This window comes from Orcinus orca, chromosome 10 (genome assembly GCF_937001465.1).
Source record: "Orcinus orca chromosome 10, mOrcOrc1.1, whole genome shotgun sequence".
NCBI classification, from domain to species: Eukaryota; Metazoa; Chordata; class Mammalia; order Artiodactyla; family Delphinidae; genus Orcinus; species Orcinus orca.
The window spans coordinates 51,280,319-51,303,525 of NC_064568.1; the positions used below are offsets into that span (position 1 = coordinate 51,280,319).

General features: G+C 43.2%; 2 protein-coding genes across 11 annotated transcripts in view; one reads left to right on the top strand and one right to left on the bottom strand.

Moving 5' to 3' along the window:
- The window catches only part of UBP1 (upstream binding protein 1), a 70,471-nt gene that overhangs the window by 44,108 nt on the left and 3,156 nt on the right, over nt 1-23,207 (top strand). For 3 of the 10 annotated variants that reach the window (XM_033405485.2, XM_033405486.2, XM_033405489.2), the window contains 12 exons: nt 4,093-4,198; nt 5,379-5,485; nt 7,835-7,987; nt 8,090-8,200; nt 8,643-8,750; nt 13,907-14,010; nt 16,299-16,353; nt 16,601-16,694; nt 19,665-19,755; nt 20,512-20,621; nt 21,666-21,808; nt 22,514-22,565. In XM_033405485.2, coding sequence (XP_033261376.1) covers nt 4,093-4,198; nt 5,379-5,485; nt 7,835-7,987; nt 8,090-8,200; nt 8,643-8,750; nt 13,907-14,010; nt 16,299-16,353; nt 16,601-16,694; nt 19,665-19,755; nt 20,512-20,621; nt 21,666-21,808; nt 22,514-22,565 — 1,234 coding nt within the window. Of the gene's footprint in view, nt 1-426; nt 524-4,092; nt 4,199-5,378; nt 5,486-7,834; nt 7,988-8,089; nt 8,201-8,642; nt 8,751-13,906; nt 14,011-16,298; nt 16,354-16,600; nt 16,695-19,664; nt 19,756-19,922; nt 20,049-20,277; nt 20,454-20,511; nt 20,622-21,665; nt 21,809-22,513; nt 22,566-23,207 lie in introns of those variants that run through there. The other 7 variants (XM_033405487.2, XM_033405488.2, XM_033405490.1 and 4 more) reach the window with 6 other exon arrangements.
- FBXL2 (F-box and leucine rich repeat protein 2) overlaps nt 19,663-23,207 on the bottom strand; it is an 87,118-nt gene continuing 83,573 nt past the window's right edge. Inside the window, exon 16 of the transcript XR_004476765.2 lies at nt 19,663-21,127. The gene's annotated coding sequence lies outside the window, so the exon portion shown is untranslated. The remainder of the gene's footprint in view (nt 21,128-23,207) is intronic.

Below are 23,207 nucleotides of genomic sequence, written 5' to 3' on the forward strand. Positions count from 1 at the left end.
TGTTTTTTGTTGCAGGAGTTATTAAAAATTATTTAATTTCACTTTAAGAAAGTAATGGCTATATTAAAACTCTTTTGAGCTATATTTTGTTTACTCCTCTGTAAAATAGGAATTATAGTAATTACTGAGTGAAGTAAATGTGAAGGCCCTCTGGAAACAAAGCGCCAGAGAAAAGTTAGTTGCAGCTAAAGGAGGGAGAAAAACCCACTACCACAACAAAAACTTTGTTTCTCTTTAAAAGTAGAAGATAGTGTGGAAACTTTGTTTCTCTTTAAAAGTAGAAGATAGTGTGGAAACTTTCTCTTTCAAAGTAAAAGATAGTGTGGGGGGAAAATATAAGTGTTACTTTGAAACTTTTATTTCACCTCTTAAAATTTCTCTAAGTAAAATTTGATCTCTTCACGCTACTGGTGTATCTGAATGAAGAGTCCGTTATTCCAGGCCTAGGAGGCGCAGCCAACCCATTCCTTTTAGGATGGATGTGCCTTCAGACCCATCCCCGGCCCCTGCAGTGTCATGCAAGGTGGGTCCTTCTAGCCTCTACCTGTCACGCACCACACAGTATCATAAACTCCAGAGCATTACAGGGCAAGGGTTACGGAAGAAGCTTAATTGGGAAAAGGGAAAACTTCATTGTGGCTAACTGTTAGCAAGGGAGAAGCAGGATGAGTTCTCTCGGTCCTTCCATCTTCCTACAGAGAGGCCTGTTGGGGCCCGAGTGCTGCTGGGCCCTCATTGTGGAGAGGCATTCCATTGGAAAGACCCATCCCTTTTCAGACTGGCGAGCATGGGGAAGGCAGCCTGTGGGGGGAGTGGACAGCAGTACTAATGCTAACAAATTAGGCTTGTCCAGAAAGCAGCTGCTCAGCACTGGAGGCCTGAGAGTCTTTGGAGTACTCTTCCCACTCCTGGGGGCAGGAAGCTCCCAATCCTGTGAGAGGTTCTAGTCCCCAGTGGATCATTGTCTTGCCAACCTGTAGTAAGCTCCCAGGTTTCTTCTGATTCCTGAGGCTCCCAACATTCTCAGAACAGAAGGAGAGAAGTTATTTACCCATTCTCACGTGTGCCATCTGAACATGGAGTCTGTCATGTCTGTGTTCCATCAATGGGTTTGATCATTTCCCTAAAGGGTGGGTCAGATGGCCTTATTTTTTTTATTCCCTCCTATTGGCTTTCTCACCTGTATTGAACACTAATTAGATTCACCCTTTTAAAAAGGCATCAGCACTGTTCCCAGTGAGCAAGCCCTATTGAATTGGTTATGCTCTGCTGGACTCTAGTGACAAACAGCTATGGTTTGGTCAAGGAGCAACAGCTCTCATTTTTCAGAGTCTAGAAGGCTTAGCAGTGTTGAAGATTCTCTCAGCATGTCTTGCTCCCAGCTCGCCATTCATTGTCAGACAAGTATGGGGCACCCCGGCAAATCTTTGCCAAATTGTACCACACCTGGTTAAAATTCAGCCTAGTAATATATTGTTTAAGGGAAGATGTGGGTGAACTCTTGTCATTGTGAAAGTCACAGGGTTACTTTTTAAGAAGTCTTAGTTTCATCTTCCACTTGATAAGCCACATGTCTGATTTTTGGTGGATGTGGCAGAATACATCCAGTTACATCCTGAGAGCTTGCCTGGGATTCAGAGTTACAGTCTGCTACTGCCAGAGACTACAGGATAACTTTCTTAAAGACCACATGCTTCTTCATCTAGAGGATCCCTAAAATACTCTGCAGCCATCTAGAGTTTAATTTCCTGGCCCCATGATCTTTGACTCTGCTATTGAGGGGGGCGGTCTTCGGGATCAAATGCCGCTGATCAGAGGTGCTTTGGAACTTCTTGACCTGCTTAAAATATTCAGTGAAGTGCTTTCTCTGATTGTTCTCTTTCTGTCTTATTGTTAGGGCCCCTTTATCTGTGGCTGATTCTCTAGGTGTATTGTCTCCTTTTAGTCAGAACTTCCAGATAACAGCTTTTCCCCTTCCAGTTTTATTTAAGAGGTTTTCTTTTATATCTTGCCATTTCTTAACTATGGTCCTCCATATTCCTTATTTTACTGTCTTATGTCTTAGTCTGACCTAGAATGGGGTTTAGTAAAGCACTTAAAACTAATACCTGTATTCTCATACTATTTTCATCTGAATTCGTGGATTTGATCTGATTCTTACTAAATATGGAAGAATCAAAATCATGACATTTTCTGTGCTGCACTTCTGAGAGATCAACCTGCTGGTGACTGTGAACCAGGAGCCACCACTGGCTCAAGCACCATCACTCTGTGAGGGCTTTGCTGCCAGCAGGACTTGTGTGAAGTGGGTGCTGGTGGGGAATTGGGTGTGGATCAGAGTGGCAACTGTGCCTTCATAGACGTCCACAGAGGTCCTAATGACTGACTTGGCCTCTTTTTAAACTATTTCAAATTACAGTATTTCTACTTTTAAATGGTTCCCTTCAAAATATTTATCAGCTATGTTTTGGACAGCATTTTGGGGGTACGGAAGGCAGGGGCACTAAAGATAGTATTGATATGTATCGCTAACAAGTTATTTCCTGCTCAAACCAGCAGAGCGTCTACTGGAAATACGATTATCTTACTGCATCATAGTCTGAGAAACAGTTATTTATAAACATGTCAGAAACACTAATTAGTGCAAATCTGGTATCTGAATCCATTTTGATGACCTGTTATCCTGTTCTTGGAATGGAACAGCAGCTGGCAGCCCAAACCTGTGGGAGGTGAGGGTGGGATGGGTGGAGAGCAGAGAATGGCCTAGAGTTTGTGGCGTTGAGTTAAAGCCTTCCCTAGGAATGAACCTGAGTGTTTGGATGAAGTTTACCTGTGTTTTATCTGTTTTGTTTTGTTTTTCCCTTGCTTACCTCAGATAATCTCACTTGCAGGTTAAATAGTTGAGGATGAATTTTGCATATAGGTTCTCTTTTTGGGGTGGTGGGCAGATTTACCCCCCTGCCCTTGACTTTTGTTTTCTGGGGGGCGGGGCTGTGCCTCACAGCACTCGGGGATCTTAGTTCCCCGACCAGGGATCGAACCCCAGGGTCCCCTGCAGTGGAAGCGCAAAACCCTAATCACTTGGGCACCAGGGGATTCCCTGATGTTTTCTTTATAGAAATATAATTCTTACTAATTTTTTATGGACATAGACCTTAATTTTGAATTACAGTATCAAATTTTTTAATAAAAATTTAACCTAAGAGGGCTTCCCTGGTGGCGCAGTGGTTGAGAGTCCGCCTGCCGATTCAGGGTACACGGGTTCGTGCCCTGGTCCGGGAAGATCCCACATGCTGCAGAGCGGCTAGGCCTGTGAGCCATGGCCGCTGAGCCTGCGCGTCCGGAGCCTGTGCTCCGCAGTGGGAGAGGCCACAACAGTGAGAGGCCTGCGTACCGCAAAAAAAAAAAAATTTAACCTAAGAATCCATTTTATTTGCTCTTGTTATTTTTGAGTTATAATTCTTTGTACCGGGACTTCCCTGCTGGTCTGGTGGTTGAGATTTCACCTTTGAATGCAGGGGTTGTGGGTCCAATCCCTGGTCGGGGAGCTAAGATCCCACGTGACTCATGGCCAAAAAACCAAAACATAAAACAGAAGCAATATTGTAACAAATTCAATTAAGATTTTAACAATGGTCCACATCAAAAAAAAAAAAGTTAAAAAAAATGATAGTAATAATTCTTTGCACCAAATAATTGTACCCATACCCAGGTATCCAAGAACAAAACAGTGTTTTGTAAAACACTTACAAAATGTTTAAAGCAGAATTTGTTTTTGTTTTTTTGTGGTACGCGGGCCTCTCACTGTTGTGGCCTCTCCCGTTGAGGAGCACAGGCTCCAGACGCGCAGGCTCAGTGGCCATGGCTCACGGGCCCAGCCACTCCGCGGCATGTGGGATCTTCCCGGACCAGGACACGAACCCGTGTCCCCTGCATTGGCAGGCGGACTCTCAACCACTGCGCCACCAGGGAAGCCCCAGAATTTGTTTTTGTATGCTTTTCTATTATAGGCTAATGCATAAGAAGTGAAAACACTTGTGCTTTTTAGCTGGAACAATTTTGAAGTGCTCATTTCCCCTACTTATTCCATAGAGCATCATAAGAGTTGTGTTCCATGACAGACGGCTCCAATATACAGAGCATCAGCAACTTGAAGGTTGGAAGTGGAATCGCCCAGGAGACAGACTCCTCGATTTAGGTACAAGTCAGAAGACCACGGAGAGATGAGGCAGTTGTTTAGCTATACCTGTTAATATGCTAGCACCACACCATGGGTGATTGCGTAGAGAGTTTTAGTCACCTGTGTGACTTGAGTTGTTTTATGTATGTATGTATTTTAACATCTTCATTGGAGTATAATTGCTTTACAGTGTTGTGTTAGTTTCTGTTGTATAACAGAGTGAATCAGCTGTATGCATACATATATCCCCATATGCATTCCCTCTTGCATCTCCCTCCCACTCTCCTTATTCCACCCCTCTAGGTGGGCACAAAGCACCGAGCTGATCTCCCTGTGCCATGCAGCTGCTGCCCACTAGCTATCTATTTTACATTTACACGTAGTGTATGTATGTCCATGCCACTCTCTCACTTTGTCCCAGCTTACCCTTCCCCCTCCCTGTGTCCTCAAGTCCTTTCTCTACGTCTGTGTCTTTATTCCTGTCCTGCCCCTGGGTTCATCAGAACCATTTTTTTTTTAGATTCCATATATATGTGTTAGCCTACAGTATTCGTTTTTCTCTTTCTGACTTAACTTCACTCTGTATGACAGACTCTAGGTCCATCCCTCTCACTACAAATGACTCAATTTCGTTTCTTTTTATGGTGAGTAATATTCCATTGTATATATGTACCACATCTTCTTTATCCATTCATCTGTTGATAGACACTTAGGTTGCTTCCATGTCCTGACTATTGTAAATAGAGCTGCAGTGAACATTGTGGCACACGTCTCTTTTTGAATTATGGTTTTCTCAGGATATATGCCCAGTAGTGGGATTGCTGGCTCATATGGTAGTTCTATTTTTAGTTTTTTAAGGAACCTCCATACTATTTGAGTAGTTTTATAGTTAAAAATGAAGTTGTTTTTGGTGCTTAACGAAACTGAGCCAGGAATTTTATGAGTTTTAAACCATTTATTTCATTTTTGATTGGCATCATCCATCATATTCTTAATAAAATGAAATAGAAATCATGGTGGGAGAAAGTATGATACACATTAGGTGGGTTTTTATGTTGAAATGATTGACCATGGAGAACATTGAAGGGAAAAGTTCAGCAGGGAGGTATAATAATTTCATTAGAACAGAATCATAGTAGATTGTAACCTTTTAATCATTCATAGTTTTGTTTCTGTGTCACTTCTTTTTAAAATACAGATATTCCAATGTCTGTGGGAATAATTGACACAAAGACAAATCCAAGCCAGTTAAATGCAGTTGAATTTCTGTGGGATCCTGCAAAACGCACATCTGCTTTCATTCAGGTTTGGATTCTTACATTATTAGAGTTATACTAGCGTCATTCAGGAGGCTGTGGGTGAGCTTGAATTCTTGATACGTGATATCATTTTCTTTAAATACTTATTTGTAAACTATCTTGTAATGTTTTTTATACACACACACACAACACACTCTGTTAAGTTAGAGTTAATCTACTAAATTCATCATTTATGGACTAACCTATAAAGACAATCTTAATATGTAAAGCATTATTTAAATATCACTTTTACCACTGGTAGTAACAATAATCAAAACTTCCATTCTTCTTAAGATGCATTTCTCTTGAACAAAACCTGCTGTTTTAAAGGATATGATTGAAAAAAGTGTAGTTTTAAGATTCTGTCTAGCTTTATTTAAAAATATTTTAATACTGACATTTTCAATCCCCCACAAAAGTGAGAGAATAATAATGAATCCTCTTGTGCCCATCTCCTGGCTTCGACAGTTATTAGTAGTTTCCCCTTTTTGGTTATTGGTGGAATACTGTAAAGCAGCACCCAGGCATTTCATTTCACCCATGAATACTCAGTTTGTGTCTCCTAAGACAGGGGTCCCCAACCCCTGGGCCACGGACTGTTAGTGTCCATGGCCTGTTAGGAACCGGGCTGCACAGCAGGAGGTGAGCGGCAGGCTAGCGAGCGAAGTTTCATCTGTATTTACAGCCACTCCCTGTCACCCACATTACCACCTGAGCTCCGCCTCCTGTAGATCAGTGGCGGCATTAGATTCTCAAAGGATCATGAACCCTACTGTGAACTGTGCATGCAAGGGATGTGAACCGTACTGTGAACTGCGCATGCAAGGGATCTAGGTTACGTGCTCCTTATGAGAATCTAATGCCTGATGACCTGAGGTGGAGCTGAGGCTGTGATGCTAGCGCTGGGGAGCGGCTGCAAATACAGATTATCATTAGCAGAGAGGTTTGACTGCACAGAGACCATAATAAATCAATTGCTTGCAGACTCATATCAAAACCCTCTCAGTGAGTGGCAAGTGAAAACAAGCTCAGGGCTCCCACTCATTTTGCATTATGCTGAGTTGTATAATTATTTCATTATATATTACAATGTAATAACAATAGAAATAAAGTGCACAGTAAATGTAATGCGCTCGAATCATCCCAAAACCATCCCCACCCCACCCCTAGTCTATGGAAAAATTGTCTTCTATGAAACCAGTCCCTGGGGCCAAAAAAGTTGGGGACTGCTGTCCTAAGAGATTAGTTTTTGAAAAACAGATATGGTATTATTATATATAAAATAAAATCAACAGTAATTCTAACAGTATGTTCAAATTTGTAAATGGTGAAATGAAAACTACTGAGTAGGTAATCTTTATATAGAGAAGGAAAATCAGTTAATTGCTGACTGGCCGAAGTAGGCTATGATTTGTGTGAACTATAGAGAATTTAGTATTTTGCATTTTCGTGGTCTTCCAAGTAGTATCACCCATCAGCTAATAATCAGTAGGGCCATGGTTCCTATTAGTTGAATATTTTCTCATATTGTTCATCTGACAGGGTGACTGGGTATGTGGTGAATGAGAGCAATGGAAGAGCTGGCCTTACCTCTCAGGCTGTGTACAGTCTTGGTGCAGAAATCAGTTTTAACCTTGAGTCCTTAGAAGAGGGGGTGTGTAGCAGTCAGAAATTACCAAGGTCTTGTTAATGACACTGTGCCATGCCTTGGAGCTGTCACCATGGTGTTGTTGCAAGAGTGGGCAGAAGTGGTGGGAAAATGAATACTGCCCTCAGGATCCTCTGTGAACTGTGAAGCGTTGACAGGAGAGTTCAGATGGATGCAGGTGGAGTGAGGAGTGGGCTTGGTGGACTGTGGAAGCTCCCCAGGCGAAGGATCACGAGTTGATGACCGTAGGAACAGCAGTGAGGTGACTAGCTGGCTGGAGTTGGGGTGATGGCAGTAGAGGGCAAACAGCAGGGGCTCTGAGTAACGAGGTGATGGTTGCTGTGGATTGAGCCCCACGCAAGGCTGAGGACCGTGGGTCCAGTCTGGGGTGGGAGTAGGGGACAGACACAGGAAGCTACTGTACTGATGCGCTCATCATTGGAGCAAGTCCTGCCTTCGAGGAGGGCACTGGAATGGGGCAGAGCCCATTCCCACAAAGTTCAGGAGGGCTCAGCTGGATTTGTGAAAGGAAAGTCATACATGTTTAAAACAGTTAGAAATTCACAACAGACACCTGAGTAATAGGTGGGAGTTCCTTTTAAAGGATCTTGAATTCATACCTGTGGCCCAACATCTGAAAGGGAGCAAAGTAGAAGGGTAATCAGTGGACAAGACTTTGAATCCATTTCAGCCTGACTCATTTTCTAGGTACACTGCATCAGCACAGAATTTACTCCCCGGAAGCACGGAGGTGAAAAGGGAGTGCCTTTTAGGATCCAGGTTGACACCTTTAAGCAGAATGAAAATGGAGAATACACAGATCATCTACACTCAGCTAGCTGCCAAATCAAAGTTTTTAAGGTAAGAGATGGAAACTAGGCTTTGAGGAAGTGAGGCCCAGTGTTGCTGGTAAAGGTGTTTGTCTGAAGCCTGATAGATGAAAAAGTCTACTTTGTTTTTAAGCCGAAAGGTGCAGATAGGAAACAAAAAACTGATCGAGAGAAGATGGAGAAGAGAACCGCTCATGAGAAGGAGAAGTACCAGCCGTCCTATGACACCACGGTCCTCACAGAGGTAATGCGGGCACCATTCCGGTTCTGAGGAGAAGCCGGGCTGTGCACTCTGGCACCACCTCTGAGGATGAGTTTGGCTGCAAAGGGTCTGGGAAGATTGGGTGGTAGATTGACATAATGTTCTTGGTGAAATTTGTGGGGAAGATATTCTCTTTAAATTTGGGGATTTTAATAGATTCGTTTCCTGGGTGGGATCGTGGACGAAGATGCTGAAATCCCAATCAGGTCTCAGAAACAGACCTTAAAATCCTTGGAGTTGATAGAAATTATGTTGGGGCCCAGAATGTCCGATGTTTGTCACTGCTGGGGTTTTGCATCTTCCTTACCTTTGAATCCTGCTAGTCATACGTTTGTTTAATTGGACGGCAGAGGCATAAACAGGGTATTAGATCTTTCTTTGTATAATGAAAAGACATTGATCCCAATCTTTGGTGTTTGTCCAGATGAGGCTTGAGCCTATAATTGAAGATGCAGTTGAACATGAGCAGAAAAAGTCCAGCAAGCGGACTTTGCCAGCAGACTACGGTGATTCTCTGGCAAAGCGAGGCAGTGTAAGGGCTTCTGCTTCTCTTTTCATTGTGCAAGAAACCTTGTGCAGTGTTAGATATAGGACCAACTTCCACTGAAAAGTAAAGCCAAATTTGTTTTTGATGTCCTTGTCTTGATTTAATTTGCTTTTGTTTAGACTTCCTGCTTTCTGTTTGTTCCTCACTGAGGAAAATTTCCTAAATCTAACACTTTCAAACAAAGTTGACCATATTGGGTGGTTTTGGAGAGAAAACAAATGACACTCAAAAATGTGTTCCCTCCCTGTCTCCTTCCTTTCCTCCCTCCCTCTCTCTCCTTTGCACATACACTTGCTTTACGAGCACTGAAATTAATTGAAAATACTTTCTTTAGTAAAATAGTTATTTTTGTGTAATTAAAAAAGGTTTTTGCTTTTTCGTGTGTGTAACTGATAAGAAAGTGTCACAGATATTTGGAGAAATTATGGCAGCAAGCTTGACGTTAACATACGCAGTACTTTGTGTCCCATTTCCCTGCATGGAGCGTAAGAATGTGTCTGCTTTTAAAAGCCTGATTGGCAGCACTGGTAGAAAAACAATCCTTGACTGCATTAGTGTTTCCTCTTGGCACCTGCATTGTGACCTTATGCTTCAGGCCAGCATAGGACACCTTGCTACACTCAGCCCTGGTTCCCCACTGTAGTCCAGGGGGGTTTTGGTTGAATATGAACTTTGCCAGCTTATTAAGTAGAGCAGATCTTTATTTTATAACACAGTTCTTCATCAAACAGTTGACAAAGGGTTATCTTGTTATATAAACTTAGATCAGCTATATACCAGCAGTAAATGTAAACAGAGAACATTAAATAATTTTTAAAAATAACTTATCATACATATTAATGGTTACTGTTTCATCATTGCAGTGTTTATACTATCAAGGTGCCAGAAATGGAGTTTTCACTCTTACACATGTATCTGTAATTATCTGTAGACTATGAAAGCCACAGGCATTATCACAGGAACATTATTTCCAAATTAAAGCATTGAGTGAAAATATTTTAAATGCTTCTATATGCATTTAAATAATATATGCAATAAAACTGAAAATGTCCTCTCTGAGGGGCAGGGGAGCACACCATGTTGCATTTTCTTTAAGTGGGCTTTTTTGATTCAAATCAAAAGTTGTATGGAACAACTGTATGCTCCTTCCCCAGAACGCCCGCCCCTCCAGTTTTATCTTTTTATTCTCCTAATTTCCCAGCTGAAGACACAAATGGTTCTTAGTAAACTTTTTTTGGGAGACACTGGTAATTCAAATCACTTTTCCCCTTTTGTTATAAACTAATTAAAAGGAATGGTTCTGATAATTTGTAAATTAAAGAAATCTGTTATAGCCTAGAGCTCATCCGAAGATGCAAGTCTAAAGTATGCAAAACGTCAGCAGTTCACTGGCCTGGGATTTCACATCTTCCAAGTGTGCATTGCTTGCTTCCCCAGGGCTGCATTTGGTTTGGTTAAGATACTTCTAGGGGTGGTTAGAGGTCTTCTTGGAAACCTGTTCATTAAAAGCAAGGTACAGATGAATCCCTTAAAAAAGAAAATCCGCAGCATTTTATATATTTCTCCAAGCACCTACAAAAGAAGGCCAGCATTTCTTACAGTTCTCTGATAGTTACAATTGGCTTTCAATTGAAAGGGTATCCAGACTTACCTGTCAAAGCTACATGGCGCTGTGTGAGATGGTCCTGCACTGAATAGAGGCAGCACTGTAGGTTCCCGAGAGCCACAGCACAACCAAACCCTTAGTGTCTCTGTTGGTCTTTGCATCTGAGCTGTATTTCATCGGTTCAAATCTGGCTTGCCAGTGTCTACAGTCTGCAGTGAGTCCTCATTTTCTAATCTGCCTGGGGAGGGACTTTGTTCATAGTGTACCAAAGCTGTGACTCTACAAGGCCAGGCCAGATATCGCTGGAGCCTTGATGAATCAGTACCATTGCTTACTTTTAAAGATAGGGAAGAATGACAAGGTAGAAGAAACACTGAAAATATTCCTTGGTATGCCTGTACTCTCCTGGGTCAAGACTGTAAGAGAAACTTACGAAAAAAGCAGGTGGGAGAGCCTTGGTGTTTCATCCGGCCTGGCCATTGAAGAACTTGGAATCCATCATTTCTAAAAGTAGAGGCCTCCTAACAGGACCAGTTTTCATTGAATGCTAGTTTTCCTGTGTTCTGTGAATTGAGTCTCCTACTTATTGGGCAAGTTTTAGATGTCAAACAGCCCTGCTTTTCTACTGCTAGAAGAATCTAGATGTGTAAAAGTGAAATAGGTATGTTTATGGAGTTTCAGTAAATTTGGTGTCTTTGCTGTATCACCTGCCATGCTCACTTGGAGCTTTTGATGGTTTTATTTCCTCAAACAGCTGGCAATAATTACCAAAGCAGATCTGGGGAGACTTGATGATATTGAAAGGTCTATACGGTTTTGATGTGCGTGTTATGCCGTGTTGTAATACTTTGTATCTGGGGAGAATGGTGTAGCGGGAAGATCTTCCAAGTAGTAGAGGTGACCATGAGCATGTGACACCCGCAAGTTAGGAGACCTGCCAGGCGGCCCACAGCATCTTGGGTTCCTCAAACTGTATAAGCTGGGGAGGTACTACTTTGTAAACTGGAAAGAAAAACAAAAGACCCTAGTTTAAAAAGAATGGGCATTGTGTAAAATGTCATTTATAGTGAAATTGGTACAACATGCAGAGAGGGTTTAGCAATGCATTCCAGCCAAATTAGATTTCTTTTTTGAAAGTTGATAATAGTTGAAACATTAAGTCTGCAGTCATTTTCCCCATTTCTGAGGGGATACCTAATGGGTAGTTGTAAAGAATGTTGAGATGATGGGATTTGTTTTATTTTCTTTGTACCCATGCTTTTTTTTTTTTTAATTTATTTTTGGTTGCATCAGGTCTTTGTTGCTGCGCGTGGGCTTTCTCTGGTTGCGGCGAGTGGGGGCTACTCTTCGTTGTGGTGTGGGCTTCTCATTGCGGTGGCTTCTCTTGTTGTGGTGCGTGGGCCTCAGTAGTTGTGGCTCGTGGGCTCAGCAGCCGTGGCTTGTGGGCTCTAGAGCACAGGCTCAGTAGTTGTGGCACACGGGCTTAGTTGCTCCACGGCATGTGGGATCTTCCCGGGCCAGGGCTCGAACCCATGTCCCCTGCATTGGCAGGCGGGTTCTTAACCACTGCGCCACCAAGGAAGCCCTGTACCCATGCTGTTGATGGGTGTCAGACACACTGTTTGAAGCTCCTGTAACCATTGGGGAGACTTGGTTTCTGAGCTCAGAGTCCTTCACACTAGTGGTCTTAACTTCACTCAAAAGAATTTTGAAAAAGAATATACTCCTTGCACATTTTTAGGTTGACATCTGAAAGTTTTCATCATAAATTTAAATAGTTCCAAAGGATTTCAAAAAAGGGGGGGATATATGTATACATATAGCTGATTCACTTTGCTGTACAGTAGAAACTAACAAAACATTGTAAAGCAACTGTACTGCAATAAAAATTTTTTTTAAATAGCTGCAAAGGAAACAATTTTCTGACATACTTGAATATCTGTATTTACAACTTAAGGTGAAGCCATCACTTTAGTTAAGTCTGAAATTTTACTCTGCTCTTCCTTCTTCATCTCATGTTTTCTCCTTCACTCCCCTTAAATAATATTGTCCAAATAGGACATACTTTCATGCCTGGAAATCTTTTAATGGTCACCTTAATTACTTTTTTACAACAAACAATATAACTTGAAATTTAATTTTTAAAATTTCCTGTGACCATGTAAGACTTAAGTCAGTTGAGGAATTTAAAACTTATTATTTTTACCAGTTTATCAAAACAACAAATCATACAAATTTTGATGAATAATTTTTAACTATAAAAATAGAAATGTTATTGGAAATGCATTTTGAATGATGAGACAGGGTAGAACATACTTATATTCTAGATTTTTTATAGGTAAGAGAAACTTTGTTTAGATAAATTTATTTTTCTTTCAGCAGTGTCATTCAGGTCTTGGAACTCCTTCTGCGATACCTGCCAGAAATTCCAATGATCTCTCTTTGTATGATCTAATAAATTATTTCAGTGTCTGTCAGCTGACAAGATGTCCTCCTGAATTATTTTGAAAGCAAAGAATTGAAAACCCCCTGACGTAGAGAAGAATTTTAGAGTCGTGTACTTTCTTAGTGTCTACCCTGATTTCTCTGAATGGTCTTTAACTTGGCTTTTGGCAGAGCCTTACACCCCACAGCCATGGTGAGACAGGATGCCGTCTGTGTGTGAAATGGGAGGAGAGTGCTTATGAAAGGGGACCTTTGAAACCCAGGGCGTTCTCAGCCTTAGAAAGAATACCGTGGAGTGAGATGAATTCCCTCCATCCTCAGCACTTGAGGCCACCCTGGCCTATTCAGCATGTTTTGACTTTAGCTTTTTCAGTATTCCTAATTGGAATAGTTAGTGTGTCTTTGTATCTTGGCTCTATTTTTGGTCAGAATTGTGCCAAGGGCTGAAAAATATTTAAGTCCACCCTGCTCCTTCTAGAAAGTATAAACAATAAACGTAGGTAGGTAGGTAGATGGCTACAGGCAGTACCATCCACAGTTGATGTATTTTGATGTTGGGCCTGTCTCATCTTACTTGGAGATGATCATGAACCTTAGAGAGATCGGGGAAGTACATGGGTACCGGTGAGGCTGCTCCTTGGGGAAGAGGGTGGAAAGAGCACTAGGTGGGACAGATCTACTGTCCTTGTCACCACACGATGTCAAACGTTGCTTCTGAATCCTTTCTTGCCTCTGCTGTTCTTTAAACCTCGATAGGTACCTACTGGGGAATGGATGAAGAGGGAGGTGAAAGTTCTTGAAAGCACATTGTACTTAAGCACACATTTAAAACACCTTTAGAAATGTTTGCTGCTGTCGTCACCTCAGGTCCTCTCTGAGAGTAATCAGTGTCTAGACACGCACAGCAGGTAACATTTTCCCTGCCACACACCAGTCAGTTTGATGCGTTTCTGTGAGGTTGCTTGATGAATGTTAGGTGTCTTGTGTTTCACGATCTTGCATTTGGCCAGACTAGAGAGTGAATTACAAGGCTATTACTCCCATGTACTTTAGAAGCGAACCATTAATTTATTTCTGTTTCTGTCCGCAGTGCTCTCCATGGCCCGACACCCCCACCGCCTATGTGAATAGCAGCCCTTCCACGGCGCCCACCTTCACGGCCCCGCAGCAGAGCGCTTGCAGCGTCCCGGACAGGTAGCCGGTGTGCGTGACGAGTGCCCGTGCTCCTTTATGTCCCTTCCTGTCAAGTTACGCAGCCTCTTTGTGTGTGTATCTGGGGTATGTGGTAATTAGAAATAGCCTGCTGCAGGGCAAAACTGTCTTTTCTTCACCTTCCCGCCTTTTTGCTCCTAGCCCCCTTGTGCCTCACACACTCACAACTGTGGAAATTATAGAAAAGGTTGCATTTTCAAGGTGTATTCTTTGTGAGATAAAATCAGCATTAATGGGCTTCATGGATAGAGAAAAGGACAGTGAGTTATTAAGGTGAAACTGTGACTTGAATATGTTACAATTGAGTTTATGGTAAAGTACACTTCAATGCTCACCATGTCGAACAAAGATCATTTTCTACCCTATTTCTTCTCCCTCCCAAAGACACTAATTTTTTTTTTTTAATTAAGTCTTTAAAACTTAAAGGAAGGACTTTCCATTTTAAAGACTTGCTCTGGTTTTAGAAATGGGAATGGTGGGCTCTGTTCATCCTAGTTTCTGGCCTTGACTATTAGCTGCTGGTCAGCAATGCCCCGGGGAGATTGTCCTTCCTGGGGCTTTGCTCAGGAGCTCCTGCTGAGTAGTCAGATCAGAAGGTCCCCGCTGTTAATGACATTTCTTGCTGGGAAGTAAAATTATGAAAGTTAAGACCATAAAGGAGGGAATTCCCTGGTGGTCCAGTGGTTAGGACTCAGTGCCTTCACTGCTGTGGCCCAGTTCAGTCCCTGGTCGGGGAACTAAGATCCCGCAAGCCACGGGGTGCGGGGAAAAGAAAGAAAAAAAGGAAAGGGTTCTCATTTTTGTACTCTGGTCACGCCAGCTCGGGCTGCTATAACAAACACCAGGGACTGAGTGGCTTATAAACAATAGAAATTCATTTCTCCCAGCCTGGGGGCTGCGTGTCCAGGGGCTGGACGCTGGCCGGAACGGGTTCTGGTGAGGACTCTCTCCGGGTGCAGGCTACCAGCCTGTGTGCTCACCCAGCGGAGAGCAGAGGGGAGGAGGCAGACTCTTACGACTCTTAACGAAGTCACTGATCCCATTCCTGGGGCTCCGTCCTCACAGCTTCTTCTAATGCTCATTACTTCCCAAAGGCTCCACCTCCTAATACTGTCCAGCACGTTGGGGGTAAGGTTTCCACCTGTGGTTTTTGAGGGGACACAAACATTCAGTCTGTAGCAGGGTCTGGTGAGAAAACAAAGGAGAACATGCCTTTTCCCAGAGGCGATGGATAGACCAAGAGGCAGCTTGTTTCCATGTAGGTTATTGTGCTTCAGGGTAGGGGGACACTCCTGGACTCTGGGACCAGCATGTCACCATGCAGGGGACTGAATAATCCTAGAAAATGACAACAGTTTCAGAGAGGAGCTGTGAATTCGTGTACACACAGGCTCACTAGATATTTCCCGAGAGCCCACGGTGCCCAGCACTGTTCCGGGTACTGTGATGTGAGTGAGAGAAAGCCCTGTCTGAAGGAGCTCAAGTTCTAGTGGGCAGAGGACAGTAAACAATCAACATGGTAAACCTAAGTAACTGGGGTACAGGTGCTAAGAAGGGACCAGAAAGGTGGATGCACTCCCTGAGCAGCTGTCCTCATTTTCCCCTGGAAACACAGGGTTAGTGGCACAAGTTTCTTTTGTTCTCTTGAATTTCACCCTGTTTAATCATGGATAAATATATTCATTAAAGGGATATTATTTTTATTTTGGCTTAGGTTTACTATATCATTTCTTATAGCTCATAATCAGATTTTTTTGCAGTTATTTTCAACTGTTTATCTTATTTGATTCTCAAACTTTTTTCCTAACTAAAATGAATGAGTATCTGTCATTTTCCTGGCACCCCTGGAAATCATTGGAGCCCTTTTGTGTCATGAAACGTGACTTTTTTTACTAGAACAGATGTAGGAGGAGAAGGCACAAATTAAACCGTCCTCTGTGTCTTAACTTTTTTGTTTGTTTGTTTTTTTTTTGGTCGCACTGCGCAGCTTGTGAGGGATCTCAGTTCCACAACCAGGGGTTGAACCTGGGCCATGTCAGTGAAAGCGCCAAGTCCTAACCACTGGAACGCCAGGGAATTCCCTTCTGTGTCTTAATCTTATCAACATATTGACTCCTTGACCAGTTGTGCACTCTTTTTGCATAGTTACATTGCCCTGTCCCACAGTATTATTTTAAATTCACCTAGTTTAATAGCCTTTAATGTCTTGATTAAAAAATATATATCATAATAATCATTCTTTTCTTCCTTCCCCCCTTCCTTCTCCCCAGCAATTCTTCTTCCCCAAATCATCAAGGAGATGGAGTTTCACAGGCCTCTAGTGAAGTAAGTATCTTTACCCTGAACTATCATGCTTTCAGGGTCCTGCATTTTGAAGCCTCTGACAGGGGTTTGAGTCATTGTTTGGGTCACTGAATAATCACACCTGTGCTCTTCGTGGGTGTTTTAAACTTTAAACCTGGAGGATTTCTGTGTTTTGTTTAAATGTTCTTTATAACATGCCAGTGACTTGGATTATTTTTTGTAAGCCTTAATAGTTTCTTCTGTTTGTGTTCATTTTCTTTGTTAATAGCAACTTCAGCCTTCAGCCACGATCCAGGAAACACAACAATGGCTGCTCAAAAACAGATTCTCTTCCTACACAAGACTGTTCTCCAATTTTTTAGGTATGTTTGTGTTTGTGTGTGCACACGCACACGTTTGTTTTTGTACTTTTATTAGCTGTAATTAAATTTTGGGGAAGTAACCGTATGTAGATTTGTAAGAAGTTGCCCAAACCTGTACAGGGAGCTCCTGTGTACCTGTACAGGGAGCTGCCCAGTGTCCCCAGTGGTAGTGTCTTGCAGACCTATGGTGCAGGATCAGAACAGGAACTCGATGCTGTTTCACCAGGTTTACATGCCCTCATTTTTGTATACGTGTATATAGATATATGCAATTTTTTTGATTTTATTAACTTTTTATTTGAAATAATTTTTGCTTTGCAGTAAGTTGCAAAAATAACACAGATATGTTCCAGTGTACCCTTCACTCAGTTTCTCACATACTTACATAGTACAGTATCAAAACCAGGAAATTGACATTGGTGCTATGTGTGTATATAGTTATGTGTCATTTTATCACATGTATAGATTGTATGCCCACCACCACCGAAGTTAGGATGCAGAATCTTGCCATCACCACAGGGATCTCCCTAATTACCCCTCCCCCACGATCCCTAATACCTAGCGACCATTAATGTATTTTCTGTCTCCATGATTTTGTCATTTCGAAAATGTTACATAAATGGAATCATACAGTATGTTACCTTTTTTTCTCTCAGCACAAGGCCCTTACTTCCATCCAAGATGTTGTATCAATAGTTTGTTCCTCTTTATTGCTATGTAGCATTAGAGGGTATGAATGTACTCATATATGGTTTTTATAGACTTAAGTTTTTTTCTTGCCTAGTAAGCTACGGGAGTATTTAGATGTAATTTCAGAAAGGACCGGGCGGTGCTGCTTCAGCTGGTGCTATAAGAAGCCTGTTTGGAGGGACAGTAATAGATAACGCCAGCTGGGGCAGGGGCAGCATTTTCTAAACATATTTGGCCCTGGGACCCTTTCCCGACAGAACACTTAGTAACATGTCCTGGCCAAACTCCTCCTGGGCCACGGTGAAGTAGCAGCTGGCTCTCCTTAGCCCATGGTGTTGGGGGACCATCCAAATGCAGCTCGAGCCTTTTAAGAGGAGAGAACATGTGTGCACACAGCTGGCCTAGAGGAAAGCCTGGTTTCACAAAGAACGTGGTTTTCTATTACATCAGCCCTTTATTTCTGTGCTTGTGTCATGGTTAGTCATTCCCCAGGTAGCGCTTTGTCTCTTTAAAATTAAAGTGCTGGGTGAAAGTCGTTGGCTAGCTGGGATGCACATTTTTATGATTAAGTAAGCCTTTTATCTGTGAAAAACTCATTTAAAAATTTCAGCGTGTTGCGGGATGTGGGGCGCATCTTGGATGCTCACAGGGGAGACAGGGAGAGCACTGCACAGTCGGAAGGCTCTGCCACGAGGGCCCAGGTTCCTGTTCTGTCAGACGATGCGTGTTATAGTTCTGAGTGGTGATCGCGGTGGCTTGGCCTCCTGCCTTTTCCTTCCCCTGTGAGCTTCCCAACAGTAGAAAGGCGAGGAGAGGGAGGCTTCTTTCTCTTAGCGTGTTAGGCAGTCATGTTTTGGAGAGGGCTGTGCAGTGTCTGTCCAGCTCTGTGTGTGGGTGAAGGATGGGCACACACGTCTCTGGTCGCTCCTGGGAGCCCTGTTGGCAGAGGTGTGTATGGAAAGCCCCCTGGTAGAGATGACAGCGTCTGTCTCTGCTTACCTGACTCCATAAACAGCTCCAACAATGCTCGTGCCTCATGGGAGATGTGCTTCTCTGGTCTTTGTCCTTTTACAAACTAGAAGATGATTAGGCTCTTAACATTCAAGCCCTCAAAAGTAGATAACTCCATTAATCTCGTTACATATGTAAGTGGATATTTATCATATGGAGGTCATGCTTTAATCCCAGAGGGCATCTTCATTCTCCCAATAAACTACATCTGAGCGTCAATAAAAGGTAAAACAAAAGATTGTAGACACACTCAAACGTAAAACATAGAAGAAAGAGTCTGATGAGCTCCTGTGTCACCACACCCAGCTCCAGAGACGTCCAGCCTAGATCAGTGTCATTTTCTCCCACTCCCCCCACCTTCCCTTTCTGTCCTACTTTAAAGCAAATGCTAGATACCATGTCACTTACACACCAAATACTTATGGGGGAAACCTTAAGTATAATATGCAATTCTCTGTCATGCTTTTGTATTAAAACTGGCTGCTGTGATGGAGTTGTTTGTTATAGAATGTTGCACTGTATGTAGCATGTTACAGTATAAAGAGACCTAGTCCTGGGGCTTCCCTGGTGGTGCAGTGATTGGGAGTCCGCCTGCCGATGCAGGGGACATGGGTTCGTGCCCCGGTCCGGGAAGATTCCCACATGCCGCGGAGCGGCTGGGCTGGTGAGCCATGGCTGGTGAGCCACGGCCGCTAAGCCTGCGCGTCCTGAGCCTGTGCTCCGCAACGGGAGAGGCCACAACAGTGAGAGGCGCGTGTATCGCAAAAATAATAAATAACTAAATAAAAAAGAGACCTAGTCCTAGCTCTGCTGCCAACTTGTGTGCCTTTGGGCAGGTCCCCCAAACTCTGACTTCCATTTCTTCCTTATGTAAATTAAAGATTGGTCTGGGTCATCTCAAGGTGAACTGTCTGGGGTCAGAATCATGATCATCTTCACGAGCTCCACCCAGCCAGAATAAGGCAGGCACTGAAATCCTGTATTGGGAAGAGACATTCCTGTCGGCCCTTTGCTCTTGGCTCATTGCTCTGATTTTCCAGCCTCTGGGCTTCTGAGTTCCTTCTTGATAGAGAACATGGAGAGCCAGCATTCTCTTTGGCTGTGAGGGACAGGTATGTGTGTGTGTGTTGTTCATGTGTATGTGTATACACAGGAGACCTGGCGATGGCTTCGAAGGACGTTAAACTGTGAAGACAGATGCTGCAGAGTAGCCTGTACTGCTGGTTCTTCTCCCATTTCCTTGAGAAGATTCTTTTTGCTCTTCTCCAGGTGCCGACTTGTTAAAACTGACAAAGGAAGATCTAGTACAAATTTGTGGTGCAGCCGATGGAATTCGGCTCTATAATTCACTGAAGTCAAGGTAAAATACCGTGTTTAAAAGGAACTGTTCTGCTTGAAATAAGAATGTGCCCTTGTTCGCGTGGGGACTGCGGGCAGGATGTGTCCACGCCACGTCGGCGTGTGCCCTTGCGCTGTGGCCGCTGGCCCGCCGTGCTCACGAGGAGACTGTTTTGTGTACACCTTCAGGCAGGCCCAGATATGATGCAGGCACTGAGGGCAGAGGTAGACTGTAAGACTAGAAATGCACATGGGCAGGACTGTGGTCTGGAAGACGACTGGGTTTGTTGCCAAGAAAACAAACTTCTCATTTAGGTGAGCTATACAGAATCTATGGTTTTCAAGGTCATGTGACACTACTAAACAGTTATTAAAAATGTAAACTTCTAATTGTGAATTAAAATGATAGAACTGTAAACTGTGCTGGCTTTTAAGATCCATTTACTATCGTTGGTATTTCTAGACTTGTGGTGTGAGAATTCCATTAAACTGAATTTTACTGATGTTACATTGCTGACATAATCTTGAAACTTAAATTTACCAGCATCTGACCGACCATCTCAATGGTTTAGAGTCTGGATCATCAGATTAGACCACCTGTGATAACCTGTGATAGTTGGTGTGAGGTGTGTGTTTTTATATTCTTCCTAGTAAATTATTTCGTATAATGAAGTAACGTTGTAAAGTTCTCCTAAGGAAATAGACCCTAGATTCTTGTAGCTGTCGCTTGCGCGTGCAGCCCTCCTGCCGGCTCACAAGCGCTGTCTTCTGGTTGCAGGTCGGTGCGGCCCCGCCTGACCCTCTACGTCTGCCGCGAGCAGCCGGCGCCGCAGGGGCAGCAGCAGGCAGTGGGTGGCGGGGGCGACAGCAGCGCCGCCACACCCTACGGTGGGTATGGGCGGGCAGGGATGGGGGGGCCAGGACACTCGGCTTCCTGCCACTGTCCTTCTGAGTTGGTGGGGACCACTGGGTTGTCCTGGCAGCAGTGAGAGGCAGTGGCCCTTCTCGGCTGTTGTTATGATAAAATTTAATTTTAAAAGAACAAGTGTAGGGCAGAGTATGGCACCCCTGCTTTAGAGCCTCTCTGTAGTCTTACCTTAATTGTAGTTCCAAATTCTAAGCAAAGGTTTCTGTACTCACACACATGAAAAAACCCTTGTTTGGGGAAGCAAAGTAAAAGCACTGATATTCCTGATCCGTGTTTGGCTTGAGTCAGTAGTAGAGCAGGACCTGCGAGACTCAGGCTCACTGCAGATGTGCCTGACGCTTTGCAGACAAGGGCTGCTGCATCGTCACGTGTTCCAAAAACAGCTGGGCTTTCTGTGGAGAAGCAGGAGGCCTCGTGGTCCACATCCTTAGCTTCTCGTGTGCCGTCTTCTACACTGTTTTTAATTCTTTAGGGGAAAGGAAGAGGGGAGAGGTAGCTTTTATTCTTTAGGATAAATTCCCAGTAGTAGGTTTACTGAATCAAAAACTATGACCTTTTTAGAGTTCTTTTTATATATGGCTAGAAATACATAGCATTTTTGAAAATGGCTTTCTTTCGGTGTAACTTACATACCACAAAGTCCTCCCACTGCAAGCGCACAATTCAGCGATACTTTAATCAGTTTACAGTTTTGCAGCCATCGCCACAATCCAGTTTTAGTCCCATTACTCCAGAATGATCATCTGTGCCCATCTGCAGTCACTTCCTGCTTGCTTTTAAGATAAAACCTCAGATACTTTTGTACAGAGGTTAATGTTAATTAAATTATGTGTGAGCATAGATAATGTATTATTATATTCATATGGGTAGTAAGGGGAGAAGTATTCTTATCTTTATAATTTTTATATTTCTTTAGTACTTTGAAAGGAGTGATCTTCCAATAGATGAGGTGGAAAATAGATCAAAGATTACTGCTAAAATGCTGTTCTTATTTTTTATTTCAGTTTATCATGCAATCTACTTAGAAGAAATGGTTGCTTCAGAAGTTGCTCGAAAACTTGCGTTGGTGTTTAATATTCCTTTCCACCAAATTAACCAGGTTTACAGACAGGGTCCCACCGGTATTCACATTCTTGTTAGCGATCAGGTAACTGGCATGCCCTTTTCCCTTTCACACTGATATTTACTTTTATATGTATTACTGAAGTGCTATAGAAAAAAAGTCTGTGACTCCTTTGGCAAGTACTCATGAGAATCATTTTCAGAGTTGGGAATCAAGATTGGGAAGAATTTATAACCAAGAGTTCTAGGTGTCCTGGGTGGTAGAAGGAATACAGGTAAAGGAGAACCGGAGCTCTGATCCCGCCCTCTTTGAACTCCGACACTGGTCGCTGGGGGGCTCTGGGTTAGCGAGCCTTTGGCCCTTTTTAGCAAGGCATTTGAATGTGTTTTCCTTTTGTGTACTATTTGATGGCTGATTTTAAAAAGCTGTGAGGTTAGAAGGGCAGTTCACTGCCGCCCCGTGTTCAGTGACAAGCAAGTAAGAGCACTTTGGCAGCAACTTTTTGTTAGTCACTATCACAGAACCCAGCAGCGAATGCCTCCCCGTGGGCTGGAGGGTGACTGACCAGATCACCGGGCCCCCATGGGCAAGCACGGTCAGCACCGAGCTGGCCAGTACAGCAGGTGTAAGCCCTTGCTACCTCACACTGCCTATTTGAATTACCATTTTGGCCGTTGAGTCCTGTACTTGTACAGCTATATATAGATTATGACATTTTTCTTTTACTACTTTTACTCAGTTAAGAAAAGACACTTGGATCTTAATTATACATCTGCTTTATCCTTCTAGATGGTTCAGAACTTTCAAGATGAGAGTTGTTTTTTATTCTCCACAGTAAAAGGTACGTGTGTCTTGAAATGCGAGAATCATGAAAGATAGTGTGTGCCTGAAATCAGCAGTCATCTTGCATATTTACTTTTGGAAATGCTGGCTTTACTAATTTTAAGAAGTTTGAAAAAGGAATCAAGGAAATATTTCTAGTGACTGAAATATTGTGGAAATTAACTAGCAAGTAAGGAAGAGGAATCAGTCCTTCTGGATGCCTGGAGAAAAACCCCAGTCCATTTAGCGAACATTTTACTGAGCACCTCATGTCAGACACATGCCGTTGGTGCTAGAAAGGTCTTCCCCTCCTGTAGTGGGGAAAGGAAACCAGAATTGGTCCATAGATACACACAGATTACAAATAGGTAATTTAAGTGCCATGAATGAATGGGGAAGTGGGGTTGCTTGTGGATGAGGGGGCCACGCAGCTGTGGAGGCTTCTCTGAGGAGCTGTCACGAACGCTGAGACCTGGAGCCTGAGGGGGAACTGAACACACGAGGAGCAGCACCCCAGCTGGCGCGGGGCCGGGTGCAGAGGAAGGAGCGTGGCTGCTCTGGAGGCCTGAGAGGGCCCGTGGCTGCTGTGCAGGGCGAGGACAAGCAGAGCTGGAGGCGGGTCTGGTAGGCAATGCCTGGCGGTGGTGGGAGTTTAGATTTT